Source organism: Cuculus canorus, chromosome 15 (assembly GCF_017976375.1).
Source record: "Cuculus canorus isolate bCucCan1 chromosome 15, bCucCan1.pri, whole genome shotgun sequence".
NCBI classification, from domain to species: Eukaryota; Metazoa; Chordata; class Aves; order Cuculiformes; family Cuculidae; genus Cuculus; species Cuculus canorus.
The window spans coordinates 15,885,057-15,904,454 of record NC_071415.1 but is presented as its reverse complement, the minus strand read 5'-3'; the positions used below and the strand labels follow the sequence as shown (position 1 = coordinate 15,904,454).

Sequence of the window (19,398 nt, the reverse complement as noted above, 5' to 3'; positions counted from 1 at the left end):
ATTTCTTGACCTAAATCATTATTGAGTTGGCACCAGGGGTTCTCCTCATGTCTCTAAAGCACAGTCATGTTAACAACCACAGGAGCGACCCAGAGGAGACAGTGTCACTGCAGCGTCTGGGAACGGATGCAAGTCACTGCAGCGACAAGAATCTTCCAAAAGGTGAAGACTTCCAAAGCAGTCTTGGGTTGTTCTCATCAGAGCCGGCACGGGACCTTTTGCCATGCCACCTCCTTTAAATATGAAAGAAGACAGCTCCTCTACCTCACAGGATGAGTTACAAGACCAGTTATAGGCCCAACGTTATTTCACCCCAGCAGACGCTGCACTAACAGGATGACAACGACTAATTAAAAACTGTAATACATGCCAACAAGCAAAGGAACAGCACAAAAAAACAGTGACAAAAACTGTGGCAATAATCTGATAAATTGTTACCTGAGAACTAGGCACAAGGGCTTTCCACCAGTGTCCGCCTTTCACAAGGTCTACATCACTCAAGGGCATTGACACTTTGCCAATAACACAATGGCGTGAGAATTTGTCAAAATCCACTACGGTTAAAAGCAGAGTTCTTCTCTGGGCTTCTAAAAAGGGTATTTCAAATGTGTACCTCTCTTCAAACACGGGGTTCTGCGTTTTGCGTTTCACTCCAGTCTGCTTGGAGTTCTTCTGATCAGGAAGAAGGCAGATCTTCACGTAGGGGTTGGAGTGAGCCATGTCTTGCCTTGAACCATCGTAAGAAATCGGAGGAGGCAGATCTTTAGCCTCAATGACGCGCACTATTAGATAATTATGCAACAGGTCGTACTGAGTGCTAAAATGCAGCATACCCAGCTGATATTTCGTTAAAATCTCCTCATCTGTCAAGGAGTCCATATCGTCGCTATTCGAGTCAAGGGAGTAAAGTCTAGGTTCAAATTTTCTAAAATAGTCATCTGGGGTATAAGTTTTTCGCAGGATAGTTGGCTGAACAATTTCTTTCTTAGCTCCAATTATTCCAAACTCGATAGGTTTAATGTCAATTAATGGAGAACTTGGCCTTCTCGACTCTAAACCTAAACAAGAGAAACACACAAATAGAATTGTTAGAAACTCAACTGAAGCCATCACCGGCACAAGTCACCTTGGGCTGCTTTGGGTAAGGCTCTTCTGTGCTGTGAACACAGCAGCTTCTCAGGGGGACTATTCACCATTACAGTGACAACAATTAATAGCACCCTTAGTTACGCTGAGCTGTAAGCTCAGCCACGCTTTCCTCCCCTATCCTTTTTCATGTGCAATTACCACGTATACGCTTCAGCAAGAAAAACGGGGCTGGCCCCTTCCACTGTATTCCTGCAGAACAGTATGGGATTTTAATCAACGTACCTTCAATTTGACTTGATTCCCCGACTAAAAGATGAAAGAGCAAGCACTACCATTTCATTTTCTTCCCCACAAGAATTACATTAATGTTGGAAGGATGACCTTACTTGAAATCCGCCTCGTGAGGCTGTAAGTGGACCGTGATGCATCTGAAGACGACCGCCTTCTGTCAGGGGAAACATCCTGAAGAGTGGGAGGCAGCTCACTGATTGCATTATCAGAGTCTCCATCTTTGTCCTCATTTTGGCTGCTTATCCTGTTATAACGAGAGACCTTTTGGTGATTCAATCCAGCAAAAGGAGTATATACAGAATAAAAATGCCTTCTGGTCTTCTGGGTCTAATCTTTGGTGCACATCCCTGGGTGATGCAGGGTATCTTGATCTATCTGGCAAGCAAGAGGCTGAGCAACTGACTTCAGACCTATGCAAAAAACAGGTTCTCTATCTCTCTGCCTGTCTTTCAAACAGAGTTATATCAGTATTAGAGCATGACACAGGCCACACAGGCACATGTGACTCTGATCTTGAACGAAAGTACTGTATTTGTCTCCAAGAAAAGAAGAAGTGAAAAAAACAAACCAAACCCACAATCCCCAAACAGCAGCTTAGCAAATCCACAGCTATACTTCAGAAGCACAGACTTCACTAGGAATGAACGGGCACGGATACCACCATGCTCAGACATCTCAAACCTACCACACCCTTCTCTCAGTACTGCTTTGCAGGTACGCCACTAAGGTGTCAAAATTCAACCTTACACACACAATTAACTCACAGCTGTTTATCGACATGCCTTTTTAAATAACTGGCTGCTTTTTTCCCACTTCTATAAACGGGAGGCGACTCTCAAAAGGCAGTAATTTGACTGTCCAGGGGTCTCAGTGGGAACAGGGAAGTTGGCAGGACCTAAATAAGTTTCGCTGAAAGACGTTGCATCTTTGGGAAGACTTAACAGAAGCTTGGCATTATAAAGAAGTCCACCTGTAATTCCCATTTCAGTTTGGCTTTATATATATACTCTGGGTCTGTATACAACGTTCTGGTTAAAAACCTCTGTGTGTCACAGCCGCATCTGCTCACAAAAGCAGTCAGGACCTCCTAACCTTGACTGAAAGAAGAGCAAAATCAGACAGTAACAAACGCAAGAGAAAGTTTCTGACTCAGGTTCAGAGGGGAGTGGCTGGCAGACATCTGCCAATGGATATTAAATCACATAACAATATGTGATGTGTAGCACATCATGTACAATAAGCCTTTTGGTTAATCCATGAGACAGAGTACTCCAAAAAATAGCAACAGATCACAAGGAAAGCGTCAGCATGAAATGAGCAAAGCAAAGGGGAATACTGTTTGAGTTTCACTCCTGATTCACTCTTTCTACGCGTGTGGCTTGGTTGGGTATAAACGAAATACGTTGAATCATTTGCTTCAATGACTGCTCTAGAGCAATAAATGTATGCTGCAAAAAAGCAGACTCACAGAAAAGGCTCCCAAAACACAAAAAAGATTTAACCTGGAAATTCTTGTCCAAACTCACAAAGTTCACATCAAGATCCATGCAAATCTCACCAATCCAGAGCCACACAACTCATCCACATCAAAAAAGAAACCTGTTATAATCAAAACCCAAGCCTACGCTAAAAGGGTGATACGATATTTGCACGACTCTGTAGCCCATTAATGCAGTCCAAGTCATGCAGTGTGACATATAACCAGTACCTGGAACACAAAGAGCTTTTTCACGCCTAACTGCGGGTCTACACAATCACAGGCAGCATTAGGATACACTCGTGTTTGAGAAGCAAATGCACAGAACGAGGAGAAGGCAGGGGGAAAAGGGAATCAGGAAGAGAGGCATTAAGGATGTTCTACAACAAGTAAACGTAATAGTGAGTTAATAACATACAGATGACCTTTAGTAAGGAAATTGCTACTGAGCCACAATAATTTTTCCTCAAATAAACTCTGTCTCTGGTTAAAGCAGCTCTGTTTCTGTTTAATCTGAACCTTTGTGAAGAAGAGTCGCATCCTGATTTCAGTTCAGTCTCACAGACTACGCACCGTTTACCTTTGGGGTTAATGTAGACTATTCCATAACGGGCAGCACCAACACACCCCCTCACTCCCAGACCATTTCTGCAAAAACCAGGATGAAATAAAAAGCAGCAGCTACCATGCGCTAAGGTCAATACCATTAGACTTACTTCTGTAAGAATTTTATCTTTTTTTCTAAGTTGCCACTGGAGGTTACTGTAAAAAATTCAGGAAGTGAGAAAAAAATCAACATTCTCCCAAGAGGAAGGGTTTAAACTTGCAGCTTTAACGTCCCCTCCTGAATTTCCAGGACAATGAGGTGTCTCAGAGGTGCCAAAGGGAAAACCTACGTGCAAAAAATAAAGGATGAATTATTAAGCACAGGCATTCAGATGTTTGCCAGTAGGCCAATGAAGACCATAAAAGCAGTTTTCCCCTGGGTACTAGGTGGGGAGGCAAGGAAGGAGTAAATTGCATTCTGTATTTATACCAGCATCCTGGGTCAAAGAAAAAGTGTCAAGATGGAAAGATTTCAGCTGAACACCTAGATCTGTTTTTAAAATACTCTCAAGCTTTGAGCAGGGAGTTCAATAAGTTGATTTGTTCCCAAATTCAATGCATGTGTCTAAATGCAGAACATGTTGTGAACTCCTTCATCCATTGTAGGGGTTTCCACTGAATTCCAAAGGCCTCTTTTCAAAAAAAAACAAACAAAAAACAAAACCCAAAACAACAACCCAGAAAAAAAGAAGAGGTGACGGATAGATCGGGCTACACGCAGACCTCCAAGCACTTGAACACGCACCCGTTAAACACCTTATCCTGAGACCAATTCCATCTGCGCACACATCTGACCCCAGACACTGTTTCCTACCTCCAAAAATTCATAAGTAGATTTAAGAGTGCAAGATCAACATAGTAAAAAGAGAAATCACCTTGGGCTTCCACATTCTGAGCCAGCAGAGGCTGTCTGGGATCGCTTCCACCTTAAACCTTCACATGCAAAAAGCTTGGCCCTCCTATTGATCAGCAAACAAAATACATAATTTCTGTGTCTTGCCTTTATTCTCCTTTCCTCTTCACCTTCCAGATGCTCGTTCCTCTACAGGTTCATTTTCTCTTCCTCTTCTCCAAATCACATTCTCTCGGTTCCTTTCCCTCTCTGTATCTCCTTTGCTCTCTTTGCCCTTCTCATTCAACTGAATTCCCAGTTCCCTCACCATGTTCTAACAAAGTCACTCTGGAAGCTTAAAGCACCGCCACCTTCCCTGGCACCACGGTGGGTCCATCCCTGCTCAGAAGCAGGAACCAGCAGCCTTCTCAAGCAAGCAAAGCCTGACCTCCAGCCTCCACAACAAAGCTGACAAGCATGCTCAGAGATCACAGGGTTTGCAACAGTACCAGAGAAAATAGCGACTTCAGTGATCCTAAGGGATCCATGCTTCTTTGCAAAGCAAAGCTACTTCTCCCGTCTGTCTTTTTCTTTGGTTCCTGCTGTCCCTCTCGAGCATTATCTTTGGGAACTCCCCTTCTCTCGGCACTACAGCAGAACAGGGAGACCCTAATTGCATCAGATCATCTGAAACTGGAAGGAAAGATGGATACACGAGACAGGTTGGGCTCAGGAGGACCCTGCCCAGGGTTCTAGCATGAGCAGGTATAGCACGAAGTGGAACATGGTTGAAGAACTGGGCTTTTTTTCAGAATACATCATCTTGTGCTTATGGCCGTTCCAATAAGTTAATCACAGAGGCCTTCAGATGGAGCATGGCTGGGGGAAAACAATACAGGAGAGAGCATTTTATGAGTCTAAAGGTCTCCATGTTCTCTGCCTGTGGCAAAGTCCAGCTCATCCGCAGTCACTATACATCTGAGTTTTAACACCAACAGAGGAACAGAGCTTGAGCACTCACAATGTCCCTTTAGCCAGACAGAAGGATCCAGCACCTACAATTACATTATGGACCAATCACCCCACACCCCCAAACGCACATGGATGTCCCTTTTCCTCCTCAGCACACCAGAGGAACTCTGAAGCATTCTCCCACAACAAGCCCACCTGCTTGTTCCCAAGTACCTAACTGTTCCTGCAGCAATCTTTCTACATCCAATACTGCAACCTCATCACTGTGTTCTCCTGTGCACACTGTTTTCCTATTTAGCATTGATTTTGTTTCCATTTCCCACTAATTGCAGGTGAATCCATTTCTGGGTATATATCAGAGGCTTAAATATGCTGATCCACATTTAAAAGTCACTCTAACACAGCTTGAACACCTCTATTTTTATTGCTTCAGTATTAATCACCATCCAATTCCACCTGGATTCAAAAGACTGTATAGGCAAGACAAGACTGCAATTTAAACAAGAGACAGTTCGTTTCACGCAGCACCAAGACCTGACCCCGACTAACAATAGGCACTCACAGGAGTAGATAAAAATAACCGAGTGTTTCAGTGCCTAGGTACCAACTTCCAAGCATCATACAAGGCACTAAATAGGTATCTCCAGTGCCACAGCTCCTGGACATGCTGGAGCTGTGTCCAACAGATGATCGGCTGTCAGTGAGGACAGAGGAGCCCCCAGAAGACCAGAGACCTCTGCTCCCTTCTTGGTTTCACAAATATCTCCATGGGGTCACCTCTGCGCTGCAGATTCCCAAACATCAGGGAGAAAAACAGGGAAGACTTCACTGACTTTCTTTATAACAGGTTTACAAATCCGCTAATCAAAGCCCCAGATAAAACCTGGCGCCGCTGCTTTTTAATGATTCGAGAGGACATCTTGAGGAGTACTAAGATGACACAGAAGATTAAATCTTGCTAAATGAAACTTTAAATGAATTTCTCCTTTAGAACACGTATGAGGTATGCCTTTCATCTGCCTATATGATAATCACCTTCACGCCAGGATAAGAAAATATTTGAGAAAAACTTCATCAACATTCCAGCGAAGTTGAATTGCTCTGAACGGCTGGTCCGTTTGAAGAGGAAATAGGACTGAAGATGAAAAGCATCTTTAGAAAAGAGCACAACAACTAAACCCGTTATCAGCTCGCTGTGCTAGCTTACAAAATAACTTCTGTTTTACCCTCAGAAAACTGTTTTACAAAGACTAACGTCACCATCTGAGCTAACAGGGCTGGGCTGCCCTCTTTCACCTTGCCATTGAGTAGCCGATGTTCCTGCCCACAGCAGGAGGTTCATCCTTTCTCCGTGGCATCCTCCGAATGTTCTATTGCCATTTCATATCAATATTCTGATCACAGCTGAGCAGCCCTATTCCCCAGTTAAACCTATGATATTGTGCATCTAAACTTACAGCCAGGCCGGAGTTTGAGCAGGAAAAGGTCCCAGGATTTCAACTTCATCTTCATTTGTTTGACAACAGCTACAGTCGAAACACTTCTGACAACAATTTCTACAAGTCCACCGGCACAGCAAGAGATCCGAGATTCTAGCGAGCAGACCCTGAAGCCATTGGAAACCAAAGTACAAGATTATAACCCATCAATAGCTATTGAGAAATAACATTCAGCTGTATTTATGTTTGTGTTTCTACAACAGAACATTAAGAACTATATTTATTCCATCTATATCAACAGAGAAGTGCTACAGTTACCAGCCCAACTTCACTGATGCCATAACAAGGCAGGAAAATAAGCATTCACTGCAGGTATTCTCCCCTCTAGTAGCAATGTATTATTATGTAGGTTGGCAAGAGGGTGATTTACAAAACACTACGGCGTAGCAATATGCTAGAGTGGAAACGTGCTTATTCTTCCACATACATCAACAAACTAATAGATCGGCAAACGTACAACAGAAGGAATTAAAAACAGAAGGTAAGTGAAAGCTCCAATTTAATCTAGTGAGGGTCTATTTAATTTGAAAATCTTAACACAGCAGCGTGAACATATTTTGTCCCTGTAGATGTATAAACACGTGTATTTGTATGATTTATACATACACAGCATTACAGCCTGTCAAACATGCCACTAAAACGGATTAGCAAAAGCATGCTACCCACATGCCTCTCCTTTGCTACGATCATTAATTGAAATTGAATGAAGAATCTTCAAATTTTTTTTATTTTCTTTTTTTTAAAGAAGTTACTTGACCCAGAAAAGTATTTCATTTCTTAGGTTTCCACAGTGGCACTGGCAGCATCACCTGTAACAGAGCCCCTCTGCTGTTATACCCACGGGGGACGAGCCGCTCACAAGAGGGACAGGAGCCTACTGCCCCATTCCCATGCCACTCCCAGAGCCTTCCCGCCAGGACAAAGCTCTGCTTGCTTCAAAAGGAGCAGGAAGCCAAAACACAGCCCATTTCCCACCCATGCCAGCTCCAACCTCTGCGGTTCATAAGAAGGCTCATTAAGCAGCACAAGGGCACTGCTAATAAAGGGCATCGCTCCACAGTCTGGGTCGGGGGAGACACACAGCTGTAAGAGCACAGCACGTGCACGTTCAGGGCTGAATCCCTTTATGGCTGTGTGTGACCTTGAAACGTTCCTAAGAAGCTGAAGAAATAAAGCATGTGAGAATTTCTCCGCAGATATCCCCCCACAACACTTGAGACGCCGGCATTACCCATGAGTGTGCAGGCACAAGGACACTATCGCATTACGCAAAGGGGTTTCCTCTGAGGAACGCAGAGCTGCAGAGAAGGCTCCACAGAAACATTTCTGTTTGCTCCAGTAAAACACACAGTTTTCCCATAAACAAAACCTGAACATTGAAAAAACATTACCAGCCCAAACCGTAGTGCGTTATCTAGGACATCAGTTCAGAGTCAGAAAATACGAGACAATCCCCTCAGGATGGAGCGAGGAGACAGAGCAGAGAGTGAATCATCAGATTAACTCACCTCATTTATTGGCTCCAACTGTCCTTTTAGACATCCAGGATGAAGCAAAGGGGAACAAAATGAAAAAGACAAAAACAAGTTAGCAACGTTCAAATAACTTTAAATTTTCTGCCATGACATGCCCCAGCCTGGGATGAGCTTCAACTTCTGGCAAGGCAGCACCTTGTAGATGTCAGAGGAAGGAGACCAGGCATCGGCTTCTGCCATCTCCAGCACTTCCCCACCAAGCTCCCTCCGCTCCTCCTTCCTCAAAGGCAAAATTCCCAAACCCATCCTGGGGCACAAAAATCCTGCTCATTGCCCCTTGCTAATGAGGAATTATATGCAACCACTTGGTTTCTTTTAATAACCTGTCTCTTATTGCAGCAACGACTTGCTGCTGACAGCAAATCATATCCAGATTTTCCAGTTAGATGCCGAAGTGGGAAAAAAAGGTTTTCCTCCAGAGATTCAACCCAAACATAAGTGTAGTTTCAACACCAACTGGCTAAAAGCAACATATCTAGGACAGGGCACAGATTCAGAGTACTCTCCATGACATGCACGTCCCTTGAGGTAGCTGGGCATCTTCAGTCTCATCCTCAGATGCGATTTGAAGAATATAAAAAAATAGAAGTTAAGTACTTAAAACTTGAGTCACACCCTCCAGTTCAAACACCGGCACTGCAGCCACTTCCCCAAGTCATGGAGAAAATCTACAGAAAGGAAGAAATCATCACAAGGCAGTGTTTTATTCATAAAGCCATCCTTGGAATAGTATACTCGACCCACTTTGTTGATAACTGGAGATTTGGTAGCACTTCAGGAAAGGCACTTCAGCAGGCATCTATTACTTTCCCTTGATAATGTCTAAGAGTTTCCCAGCTGTCCTGCCTGCCTTTCTATAGGGGAATCCCTAAAAAAACCACCTGCAAATCAACACAAAACCCCAAAACAAAAATCCACACAAAAATCCCCTTTTCATCTCTATTCTTCCCTTGCAGAAATTGGTTTCCAGCGTGACACTCACGATGGGAACAAGAGTAGCCTTTTATATGGATGCCGGGATGCAGAAGTTGCCTTTAGTTCAAAGAACTCTCTTACGGGCCACGTTTTGGCGCGAGCCTCCCTTTTAAACTTCTCAGCAACCAGTGCTTGGTGAGAAGAGCACCACTTGTTAGGAACACAAATTAAGAGCCTGGAAATGCTGCAATGCAATGGAGGAAGAGAAATCGGCAGATACCCACGGACCAACTGTTTAAGAAAGTCTTAAAGAGCTTTATCGTTCCTCATTAATGTGCGGTCGCAGGGAAAGCTCCAGTGGTTTAGCAGAACTGGAACAAGACTATTTAAATTGCTCCAAAACGAAGCGGCTGGATGGGTGCCACACAGCCCCACAGCACAGCTCCTCCGAGGAAGTGGCATTTCCAAACGGCCTGTGGGGACGCGGCGAAGGCTGGCGTCAAACAGCCCAACTGGTCACCGGTGGCCACCAGGGACTGGAAACCACTCCTGTGTGCCACCAGCCCGAGGGCACAGGCACCAGAACAAAGCCTCTCCGGGACCAGCCACAAATCGCTGCCATCGAACGCAAGGGCAGAAAGAAAAACTAAATATTATAGCACGGGAGAGGTAAACGAGTAACCCATGGCATAAAGGGCTTCAATACAGGGGACCACGAAAGGAGAGCTGAGCTGCGCGCACCCAGCGGGGGGGCAGCGGGGATGGGGCAGTGGGGGGCAGCCGGGGATGGGGCAGAGCCGGGGGGAGGGACAGCCGGGGATGGGGCAAAGAAGGGGGGGGGGGGGGGGACAGCCGGGGATGGGGCAGAGAAGGGGGGGGGTGACAGCCGGGGATGGGCAGAGAAGGGGGGGGCACAGCCGGGGATGGGGCAGAGAAGGGGGGGCACAGCCGGGGATGGGGCAGAGAAGGAGGGGGGACAACCGCGGCTCAGCACCCCCAGGGGAGGCGCTCGGTGCCCCGGCGGCTCAGGGAGATGCGGCGATGCCCCGCCAGCACGAAGCCTCGTGTCAGACCCCCCCCGGCCGGGGCTGTGCCGCCGTTGCACGGCTCTGGGGGTGCCGGTGCCCCCCAGCCCGGTGGGTCACCCGCTCCACGGCGGCGCATCTGCTCCAACAGGTCCAGGAGCGGGCGGGAGCCCCCGCGGCACCCGGGGAGGCTGCGGCAGGGCGGGGCCCCGCGGCGGCGGCCCATCCCCGGGGGAGGCTCAGCAGCCCCCCGGCCGCCCCCAACACCGCCCCGGGGGGCGCGGGCGCCCGCAGAGCCGCTCGAGAGGCTCCGCTCAAAGCGGGGCGGCAGCCCGGGGAGCGGCGGGGGGGGAAAACAACACCGCCCGGGTTTAACCCCCCCCGCCCCGCCGGGGGTCCCGTCACCGCGCGGGGGCTGCGGGGGACCGACCACCGCCGGCGCGCGCCGCCGAGCATCCCGCAGCCCGGGATCGCCCCGCGGCACCCCCCGGCCCCGCCCGGCAACTCCTCCCCACGGGCGACCCCGAAGTTTCGCCCCCCCGTTCCCCGCGCCGCGGGCGCCCCGCACGCACCTGGATGTACGCCATGCTCCGCGGGCGCCCGCCGCTCCGCCCGCCCCGCGCGGGGATGGGGGCACAGCGGCTCCGCGGCCGCGCAGGCTCCGCGCGGGGAGCCCCGCCGCAGGGCTGGGCGGAGCCGCCGGGACAGCGGCGCCCCGGCCGCAACAGGTGCGGGAGGAGCGGCACCGACCTCCGGAGGGGAGCGGCGGAGCGGGGGCGCGCGCGCGGGGGCACACGCACACACGCACGCGTGAACGGACACACAGACACACGCACGGGCACACGTGCACAGACACACACTGGAGCACACATGTGCACAGACACAGACGTGCACAGACAGACACTAGTGCACACACACTGGTGCATACATAGACACAGATATGCACACAGACACATGCATGAACACGGACATGCACAGACAGACGCACACATGCACACAGACACATACACACGAACACAGAGCTAAACACAGAGACAGACTGGTGCACATGCACGCACAGACACACGTGCACACAGACGCACATGGACACACGTACATAGACATGCATATGCAGATACACACAGACACACGCACACAGGCATGCACACACGCACGGGCACATGCACAGACAGACTGGTGCACACGTGCACAGACACTGGTGCACACACACTGGTGCATACATAGACATGCACAGATATGCACACAGACACATGCATGAACACAGACATGCACAGACAGACGCACACATGCACACAGACATACACACGAACACAGACAGAGCTACAGACAGACAGACTGGTGCACATGCACGCACAGACACGTACACAGATGTGCATATGCAGATACACACAGACACATGCACACATGGACAGAGACATGCACACACGTGCACAGACCCATGCAGAGACATGCATATGCACAGATATGCACACAGACATGCACACACACCTGAAAACATATGAAGATGCACACACAGAAACAGACAAACAGATGCACACACAGAAGCAGACACACACTGACAGACACACACACATGAACACAGACACAGAGACGCACACCGTGGTGCACACGCACAGACACACAGACACACATGAATGCAGACAGATGCACACAAACACATACACGGTCACACAGACATGCACACATGAACACAGATGCAGAGACCCACAGACACATGTGCACACACAGAGAAACAGACACACACAGAGAAACAGACACACAGACACGTCTGTCCATGTGGAGTGGGGACCTTGGGTGAAAAAGCGATGCTGAGAGCAGCATCTCCGAAGCCGTGGCTGTGCAAGAGGATGGTGTGAGCACACCGGGCGCTCGACGGGCACGAGGGGGTTTTATGAGCTCAAATAGACAAAGTTAAAATGTATACACACACGTCGAGGACCGGAAGGAATGAACTCGGAACCCACAGAGCACATGGAGGGGGAATATTTTTAAACTGAACAAGGGGAGATGGAGATCAGACATGAGGAGGAATTTCCTCACGGTGAGGGCGGTGAGGCCCTGGCCCAGGCTGCCCAGGGAAGCTGTGGCTGCCCCATCCCTGGAGGGGTTCCAGGCCAGGTTGGATGGGCCTTGGAGCCCCTGATCCAGTGGGAGGTGTCCCTGCCCGTGGCAGGGATGGCACTGGATGGGCTTTGAGGTCCCTTCCAACCCAAATCGTTCTATGATTCTATGGAGCATCACTTCGCTTGGCGTCATGTCCGTGTGCTGACCTATCAGGTCCCACCCGGAGGAGACGCGAGCTAGCAATGGAATCCTCTCGGCAAACCCCACCGCATAGGTGGTTGGACCTGGGGATCTCAAGTAGGAAAATGGTCTCTTTTGAGGTCAAACTCCTGGAAAGGGAAAGCACAGGAAAGGTGGAGATTTGGGGCTGTTCCCCTTGAGCACCACCTTGGTGGTTCCCTATGTGCTGCTGTAAACTGAGGCTCCTGTCCTTTGCTTTTGAGGAAAGCCTTCTGCCCCCTTCCTGGCACACGGATTCACTCTACAGCCTGGAGAGAGGCGGGGAGGCGAGAGGCAGCGTTGTACAGCCCAGCTCAGCCGCACGGTCAGCAGTTGTGTCCTACGGGGCGCTTCCCCGACTCACAATAACCCCACGACATTTCAGTTCCAGGGAGGAATGGCAAAGCCACTAATGTTCCGGAGAAGGGAATATGTGCCACCTGCAATGTTGGCCAGCCTATAACCAGGGGCCCCCATTGCTCCTTGTGGTGGGGAGGGAGCCTCGGGCAGGATGGCTTTGGAGAGTTCTTGCCTTACTGATCTCAATTAATGGGTCACTGAAATTCTCACTGAATTCAGTGAAAAACTCCCCTTAGACTTCCGTGGGAAGGGCCATACTCCCAGTTAAAAAAATAAATTCTCGTTTTCCCCAAGGAGAACAGCTACCAGTTCAGAAGAATAATTACCACAGTGGAGATAAGCCAGAAAAAAAAATCTGTAGTACAGGGCAGTTTTAAGCATATGATGAAACTGTTGTAGAAACTATTTGTCAGTTTTTTGCTCTGCAATTCTTTTTAAACGCACTTCTTTCTAAGTGCCAGCGTTTAAAATGTCAGCCTTTACTTTGAATATCGTTGCTCTTTTCATCTTGACTCACCGCTGCCTTGATGCAGCTTCCAATAAGTGAACAAGGGGATTTTTTTTCTGTGTTACGATGTAGCGGAGAGAGGCTTAAACTTTTCAAACAGATTTTTTAGAGTCTTTAAAGGCAGAATGCTGTATGTCACAAACACTATGGCATGACTCACTATATAAACATTATGTGCATGTTTGTACTTACCTCTTTAAAAACATTTAGGTCAGAGAAAGGAAGGTCTAATGCTGCATCAATTGTCACTGACTTTTTTGGCTGACACATAAGCATTGTGAAGGCAGAAAGAAGAGCAAAACAAGTTTTACAGGGGGGGAAAACACTGATAATGTTTTTTTACAGGGGAAAAATGCCTCCCCCCCAGCTTTAGTAGCAGACTGTAGTGCAAAGCCATGAGATAAATGTGCTTCCCACTCATACATGTACATGCATTTAAGTGCCTTTTACACTGCTGCTTGAAGGCTTTTAGATTACAGTCTCTCAGCAAATATATTCGCTAAGCAAACAGAGCTCTAACCCAAAGAATATGATGGATCCGAAACAGCAGACAGGTGGTTATTGTAAAATCTAATTTCAAATCTGCATATGGCTAGTGCTCTGATTAAGCTCTGCTTCTACAGCACTCAGAATAAACAGACCCATTTGACATGATGACAACATAACCTTTGGATGTCCTCTGCTGTGCACGCTCTGTGTCTGATAAGACACATTCCATACTTCCCACATGTAATGGCTGCAATGCAGATGGCGAGGCTTGCAAATGCAAAATTTCTACTCGGAGAACAAGTTAATTAACACCGCTTTTACAGAATATCATTTTATGATAGGTTTCTATTCTTAACAATGTTAATACACGTTGGGAATAACATCAGCTACATCCAGGGCATGTGCTCAAATCACTACAACCAGTCCAGCAAATAGCAAAATCTACCTCCAGCACAGCAAATCAGCTCAGCAGCTCTCAGACAAACCAGAGCCGGGGCTGGCGGGATTCAAAATGCCATGTCTGCATGTGTCTTCCAAACCCTAGACAGAGACTTTCGGCTGCTTCCTGCCTTCAAGTTAAGAGAGAAGAGCATCTCTCTGGGAAAAATGGAGAAAGGAATCTTATAGCTCGTTCAAAGGATTTTCATTTCAATCCTAAAGCAATTGGCAGTGCTTTTTTTTTTCTTCCGCAAGGGTGAAAGTGAGGAGGAAAGTGGTGGTGCAAGATAAGATGAGATGTCTTATTCTGCTGCTCCTATGCCAAATCCTTATCATCACTTGAACCCAGTGGAATAGCCAGAAAGCAGTCTGCCTAGAAATAAGCCTCTTTTCTCCAAATGTTTTTAAAAATGAGAAGCCATTGTAGCTGGTGCTTCCCCACTGCTGTTGGCAGCCCATAAAGGTCCACCTTCTCTCATCATTACAGGATTAGCTTTGTCCCCTGCAGCATCATCACTCCAACAAAAGCATCCCAGATTCACTTTTCCACAGCCATCCCCAACAACATGCTTACCTCCTTGCAGGTTTCATGAAAATGCAATTTCCCTCTGTGTTTTTTCCAGCCTTTTTCTGCCTTGGGAGTGGAACGGCACAAGAGGGGGAAAAGACTGGGTAAATACCCTTATTTAGAAGTGCAAGCCAGGCTCTGAGAAGCAGATCTGCCCCAGCTGTTGAAGCTGAAAGTAGCAAACTCTGTTCACCTGCCTTGGCCCCGAGCTGTGTCCCAGCAGTGACCCGACACGCGGTGTGTTTGAGAGGGATGGTTTGTCCTGACACCTCTTAGTCTTCCAGCAGCAAGGATTAGCTTTAGCTTTGACTTTGCCATAGGAACTTGTATTTATTCTAGCTCTAGGACTGAGTTGGTATCAGCATCTGTGTTGTGTCTCCTTATAGCAGAAAATGCCTGAAGTGTCCTGAGCGCAGTTCTGCCTCCTGCGGATAGCAGAGGTGCAAGCTAACATCCCCCCGGCTGCCCACCCAGGCCCCCAGCACCCCCATCCCAAGCTCTGGCCCCTTGAGGCATGCAGGGGTCGTAGCAGTGGGTCTTGTGCCAGCAAGGATGCAGTTTCCAGCAGGAATCAGGCTCACATCGGTATGACAGAAAGAGATTCCAGCTAATGACAGGAGGGGAAGGTGCTACCACCCATTTCCATGATTCATCCAGCATTTGGTCTCAACTGTCTCTAAATTAGCCCACGAGCTCCATGGACGCCTGTGAATATGCCTGATCCGAAGCCAAGATGCCATTTCCCAGGCTTCTACATTTTCAGGAGCCAACTGTTCTTTATATTACATTGCCATACTACATTACATCGTCCTTCTCTGCGATTTTCCTAAGCTCTTATCCCCTTATTCCTTTCTGCTTTGGCATCGCCTATCCCAGGATCTCCCTCTTGTCACATCTCTTGTACTCGACTCACGCCTGCAGCTGGGGATAAACTGCCGGTGCTTCCCCAGCCTGTCGCTGTGCCCTGGAAAACACTCCTCTGCTGCACTTCAGAAACAGCCTCTGCTGATCTTGCATCTTTGCAGCATCTGGATTATTAACTGGCCACCTGGCAGCTCCCTCATTGGCAAGATCAGTAAAAGCACATTTTTCTCTTTTCTTAAGCTTTCAGATAAAGTGGCTAAATTTTATCTAAAATCCTCAGATCCTCATTGCCTCGTATCATTTATAATGGCCTTGCTTACACCATAAAAATTGCAGCTATGCACTCGCACTCACACACTTTCTATTTTGTCCTTAACATAAATTCTGGCAGAGAACTGAATGACACAGCATAATCTACCAAAGCTATTTCTATAGTAAACAGAGATAAAAACCACAGTCAAAGGGCACGCAGCCTCCGAGGAAGCACTCGAATCCGAGTTTCTGCTCAAAGGAAACCTGTCCCTGGAGAGAGCCGCCACTGCCCGGTTAAATCGTGCTGGTTTCCAACACGCTGATCACGTCTCTCCCAGCAGTGGCTTCACACAGTGTCACCATGCACAAGCTGAGCATCATCAACAGCGTTGAAGGCAAACGGTGACTGCTAGGTCATGTGTAAATAGGAATTTGAGGTCATGCTCTTTCAACAACCTAATTTTGTAATAAAGATGGGACCCTCAGTGGTCTGGAACTCGCTTGGTCGCAGCCCCCCGTCCCCATTTTGGTGCAATTTCAGCAGCGGGAGAGTCCCCCAGAGAAGGCACAGCACTGCCAAGACTCTTCTGCTTTGGAACTCGCTCCCTGCTTTTAGGCCAAAAAAACTTGGATATGGTATGAGCTGGGTCATGCTAAAAAGACAGAGTATTTTCAGACTTCCGAGGCACGAATGTTGTATTTATAGGGAAGTTCAGTTTTTCACTTGCTTTTGTAATTCATTTTGTTTCCAACTGGTTTGTTCAAGCTGTGGAGCTGAGGAGTTAGCTGCTAGATTTCTTTTCCAGATTCACATTTCTAACTGTTTGCAGACATAAGACAGAGCTATTTTTGTGATCTAAGTCATTACAGAGAGAGTATCTCACAGTCCCTACTGAAGCAAATTCCTAAGGAAGTGAGGTCTATTTTTATAGTATTTGTTTTAATCTGATGACTGAGAAACGAGCAACAGCAGCCTTTCAGAAGCTGAGAAGTAGTATCCCTATTTCTTTGGAAGACAAATCCAGCAGAAGGAGGAGCTGGATGGGAGCTGCAGATGTGGCTCCACAAGCCCTGAGGGATGCAGCATGACCCTAGCGAGGGGAGCTGAGCAAATGGGGAACAGAATCCAAGTCTCCAAAGTAGCACAACTTCAGAGATAAAGATATTCACGGTACCTTCAGTGCCCATCTTAAAAAGTAAGAGGATACCTTCTAAAAAGTTCCCAGTGTGGGAACAACACAGTGGGGCAAACTCGGTCTCACGCTTACTCAAGGTCATCCCTCCGAGACTGAAGGGTAAAATTGTCAGCTAAATGCTGAGAGCTTTGTCTGTGTTGCAGACTCACAGATTACTTATTTTAGAAGAACAGACTCATCCCCTGGAAGCTGTTTGAATACCTGTGCTATGGCTCTTCCCATTTCATTCACATTCATTCAATAAGTCACAATTTTAAATATTCCTTTCCTATTTGTATAAACATGAAAACCCATATCAAACCTAGGAAGAGGAGGGGGGAAAGTTGGCATTTACAGTTTTCCCCGTTCCAGCAGTGCCCTAAAGACTTAAGTTAACACAGAAACAGATGTGGTCAAGCACACTTTAACTACATCAGGAAGGCTTTCTAACGGAGCCCTGGGGCTGTGCAGCTGTAAAACGTAGCAAAAGTTACCCACAAACATTTAAATGTGGCTGCTAAGAGAAAAGCTTTTAAATTACGAAACAAATGACCAAAGCAGAAAAATAAAGACAAAGCTTTTGGAAAAAAACAGTATCAACAGCTATAAAAATGCTTCTGAACTGTGACGGAACAGCTACAGGGGTGAGTTTAGCATCATTCAGCTGCAAATACCAAATCGTCATTTGTGAAAACATGCCCATGGCAGCTTCAGAATTCAACAGGTTCAAAAGGGAAGGGCTATTTTATTAAAAAAGGCTCCTGTTCCAAACAGCCCAGCAGCAGACACCGTTTCATCTGGTTTTCCCATCTCATTAAGCAGATGTGTGCAATACCACATCGTGCAGCAGAGTTAAACTTCGTAGGTTAAAGGGGTAATTTGCATTCTAAAGCACTGCAGTCCTATAGCTAAGAAGTACGAGGAATTATTGAATATTTCTGCCTCTCAGGGACCTCGGTTTCATCTCTGTTTCATATTTTTTCCCGACACCCCATTCCTATGCATTTACCCTGTGGTGTTTCCATTACTATGTAGCTCTGTTGAAGAGGGAGTCTCTAAATCCAGCTAAATGCAACCGGTATAAATGAACCAAGTCTTTTCCGAATTAAAATTTCTTTCTCACGAGGAATCTCTTTTCTGGTCATTAATAGGAACCAAAATCACTACACAGAGCAACACGCTGCGCTCTCCACTGTTCAGATTCAGAGCTGTACTTGGAAGGCAAACCTGTCTTCACCAGAGACTGAGCCAACCTCATATGCAAAAGTCTGCAGGATCTGCTCAAATCCAGGTGATAGAATTCCTCCTTGCCGCTGGGCATTCCCCTGAGTGTCTGACTGAAGAAACCCGTTCTTATACATCGGACGGTAACATTTGCTCTCAGGTTTGTCACACAGGGAGCAGCACTGTGTGTTCCCCCTCTCACGTAGTGCCCAGCAACTTGCAGCTGATCAAGCGATGCTGTCAGGGAAGATGTCTCCGTTCCTGAGCGATGTCCTGGTGTGGGTCCAGCCCAATCTGCCGCCTCATCCCGCTGTGCCAATAGCTCACCCAGTGCTTGCCATCTCGAGTGACAAACTGCACGCCCACTGACCTCAGAAAAGCAGTTTGTATGAGTCAAGGACTGCACTAGTCTTTTCCCAAGGGAGGAAGCTTATTTGTCCCCCTCCCTCCAGCATCCCTTTTATGGCACTGAACTGAGGACCTCGTTGGCAACGCAAATAAGTTTCCAAGCAGAAAAGTGAAAAAAAGTAAGTCTGATCTCATCCTGGCCTCCTCCCCCACTGGAAGAAATGGAGTGGCTGTGGCCAGCACACGATCGCCGTCCTGTCCCTGTTCCGCTGGGATGCCATTAAAAGGTTATGAAAATACTGCATGAGAGGGAGAAGGGAATCATCCATCGTCTCCTTTGGCTGCGAGGGCCTGCCTCCTCAGCAAGCCTGGGATTATCATGGAGGGGGAAAATTTGCTGCAAACCAACTCCAGCTGCTCTTGCAGGGCAAAGACACGCATGGTTTCTTTGTGTGCCACTAGCATTTCCAGGGAGAAAACCATACAAGTCAGCACGTTTTGCCACCAGTCTCCCTCCCTCTAGCACCCACCATGTCTTTATACGGAGAGTGGGAACATTTTAAGGAGTATCTGTAAAATGTGAGAGGGAAATGCCATGGGACAGTTGTGTTGCCCCCGTGCATTGCTGCTGCTCTGCTGGAACTGGAG

At 47.5% G+C, this 19,398-nt stretch overlaps 1 protein-coding gene across 3 annotated transcripts in view; it reads right to left on the bottom strand.

Moving 5' to 3' along the window:
* Positions 1 to 10,940, bottom strand: part of SYT17 (synaptotagmin 17) — a 35,626-nt gene extending 24,686 nt beyond the window's left edge. The window contains exons 1-5 of one of the 3 annotated variants that reach the window (XM_054080718.1): positions 10,814 to 10,940; positions 8,275 to 8,292; positions 6,725 to 6,873; positions 1,476 to 1,624; positions 439 to 1,058 (exon numbers count right to left, since the gene is read on the bottom strand). In XM_054080718.1, the coding sequence (XP_053936693.1) occupies positions 439 to 1,058; positions 1,476 to 1,624; positions 6,725 to 6,873; positions 8,275 to 8,292; positions 10,814 to 10,828 (951 nt within the window). In that variant the 5' untranslated portion in view covers positions 10,829 to 10,940. Of the gene's footprint in view, positions 1 to 438; positions 1,059 to 1,475; positions 1,625 to 3,573; positions 3,750 to 6,724; positions 6,874 to 8,274; positions 8,691 to 10,813 lie in introns of those variants that run through there. The other 2 variants (XM_054080717.1, XM_054080719.1) reach the window with 2 other exon arrangements.
* Positions 10,941 to 19,398: the final 8,458 nt, after the last annotated feature.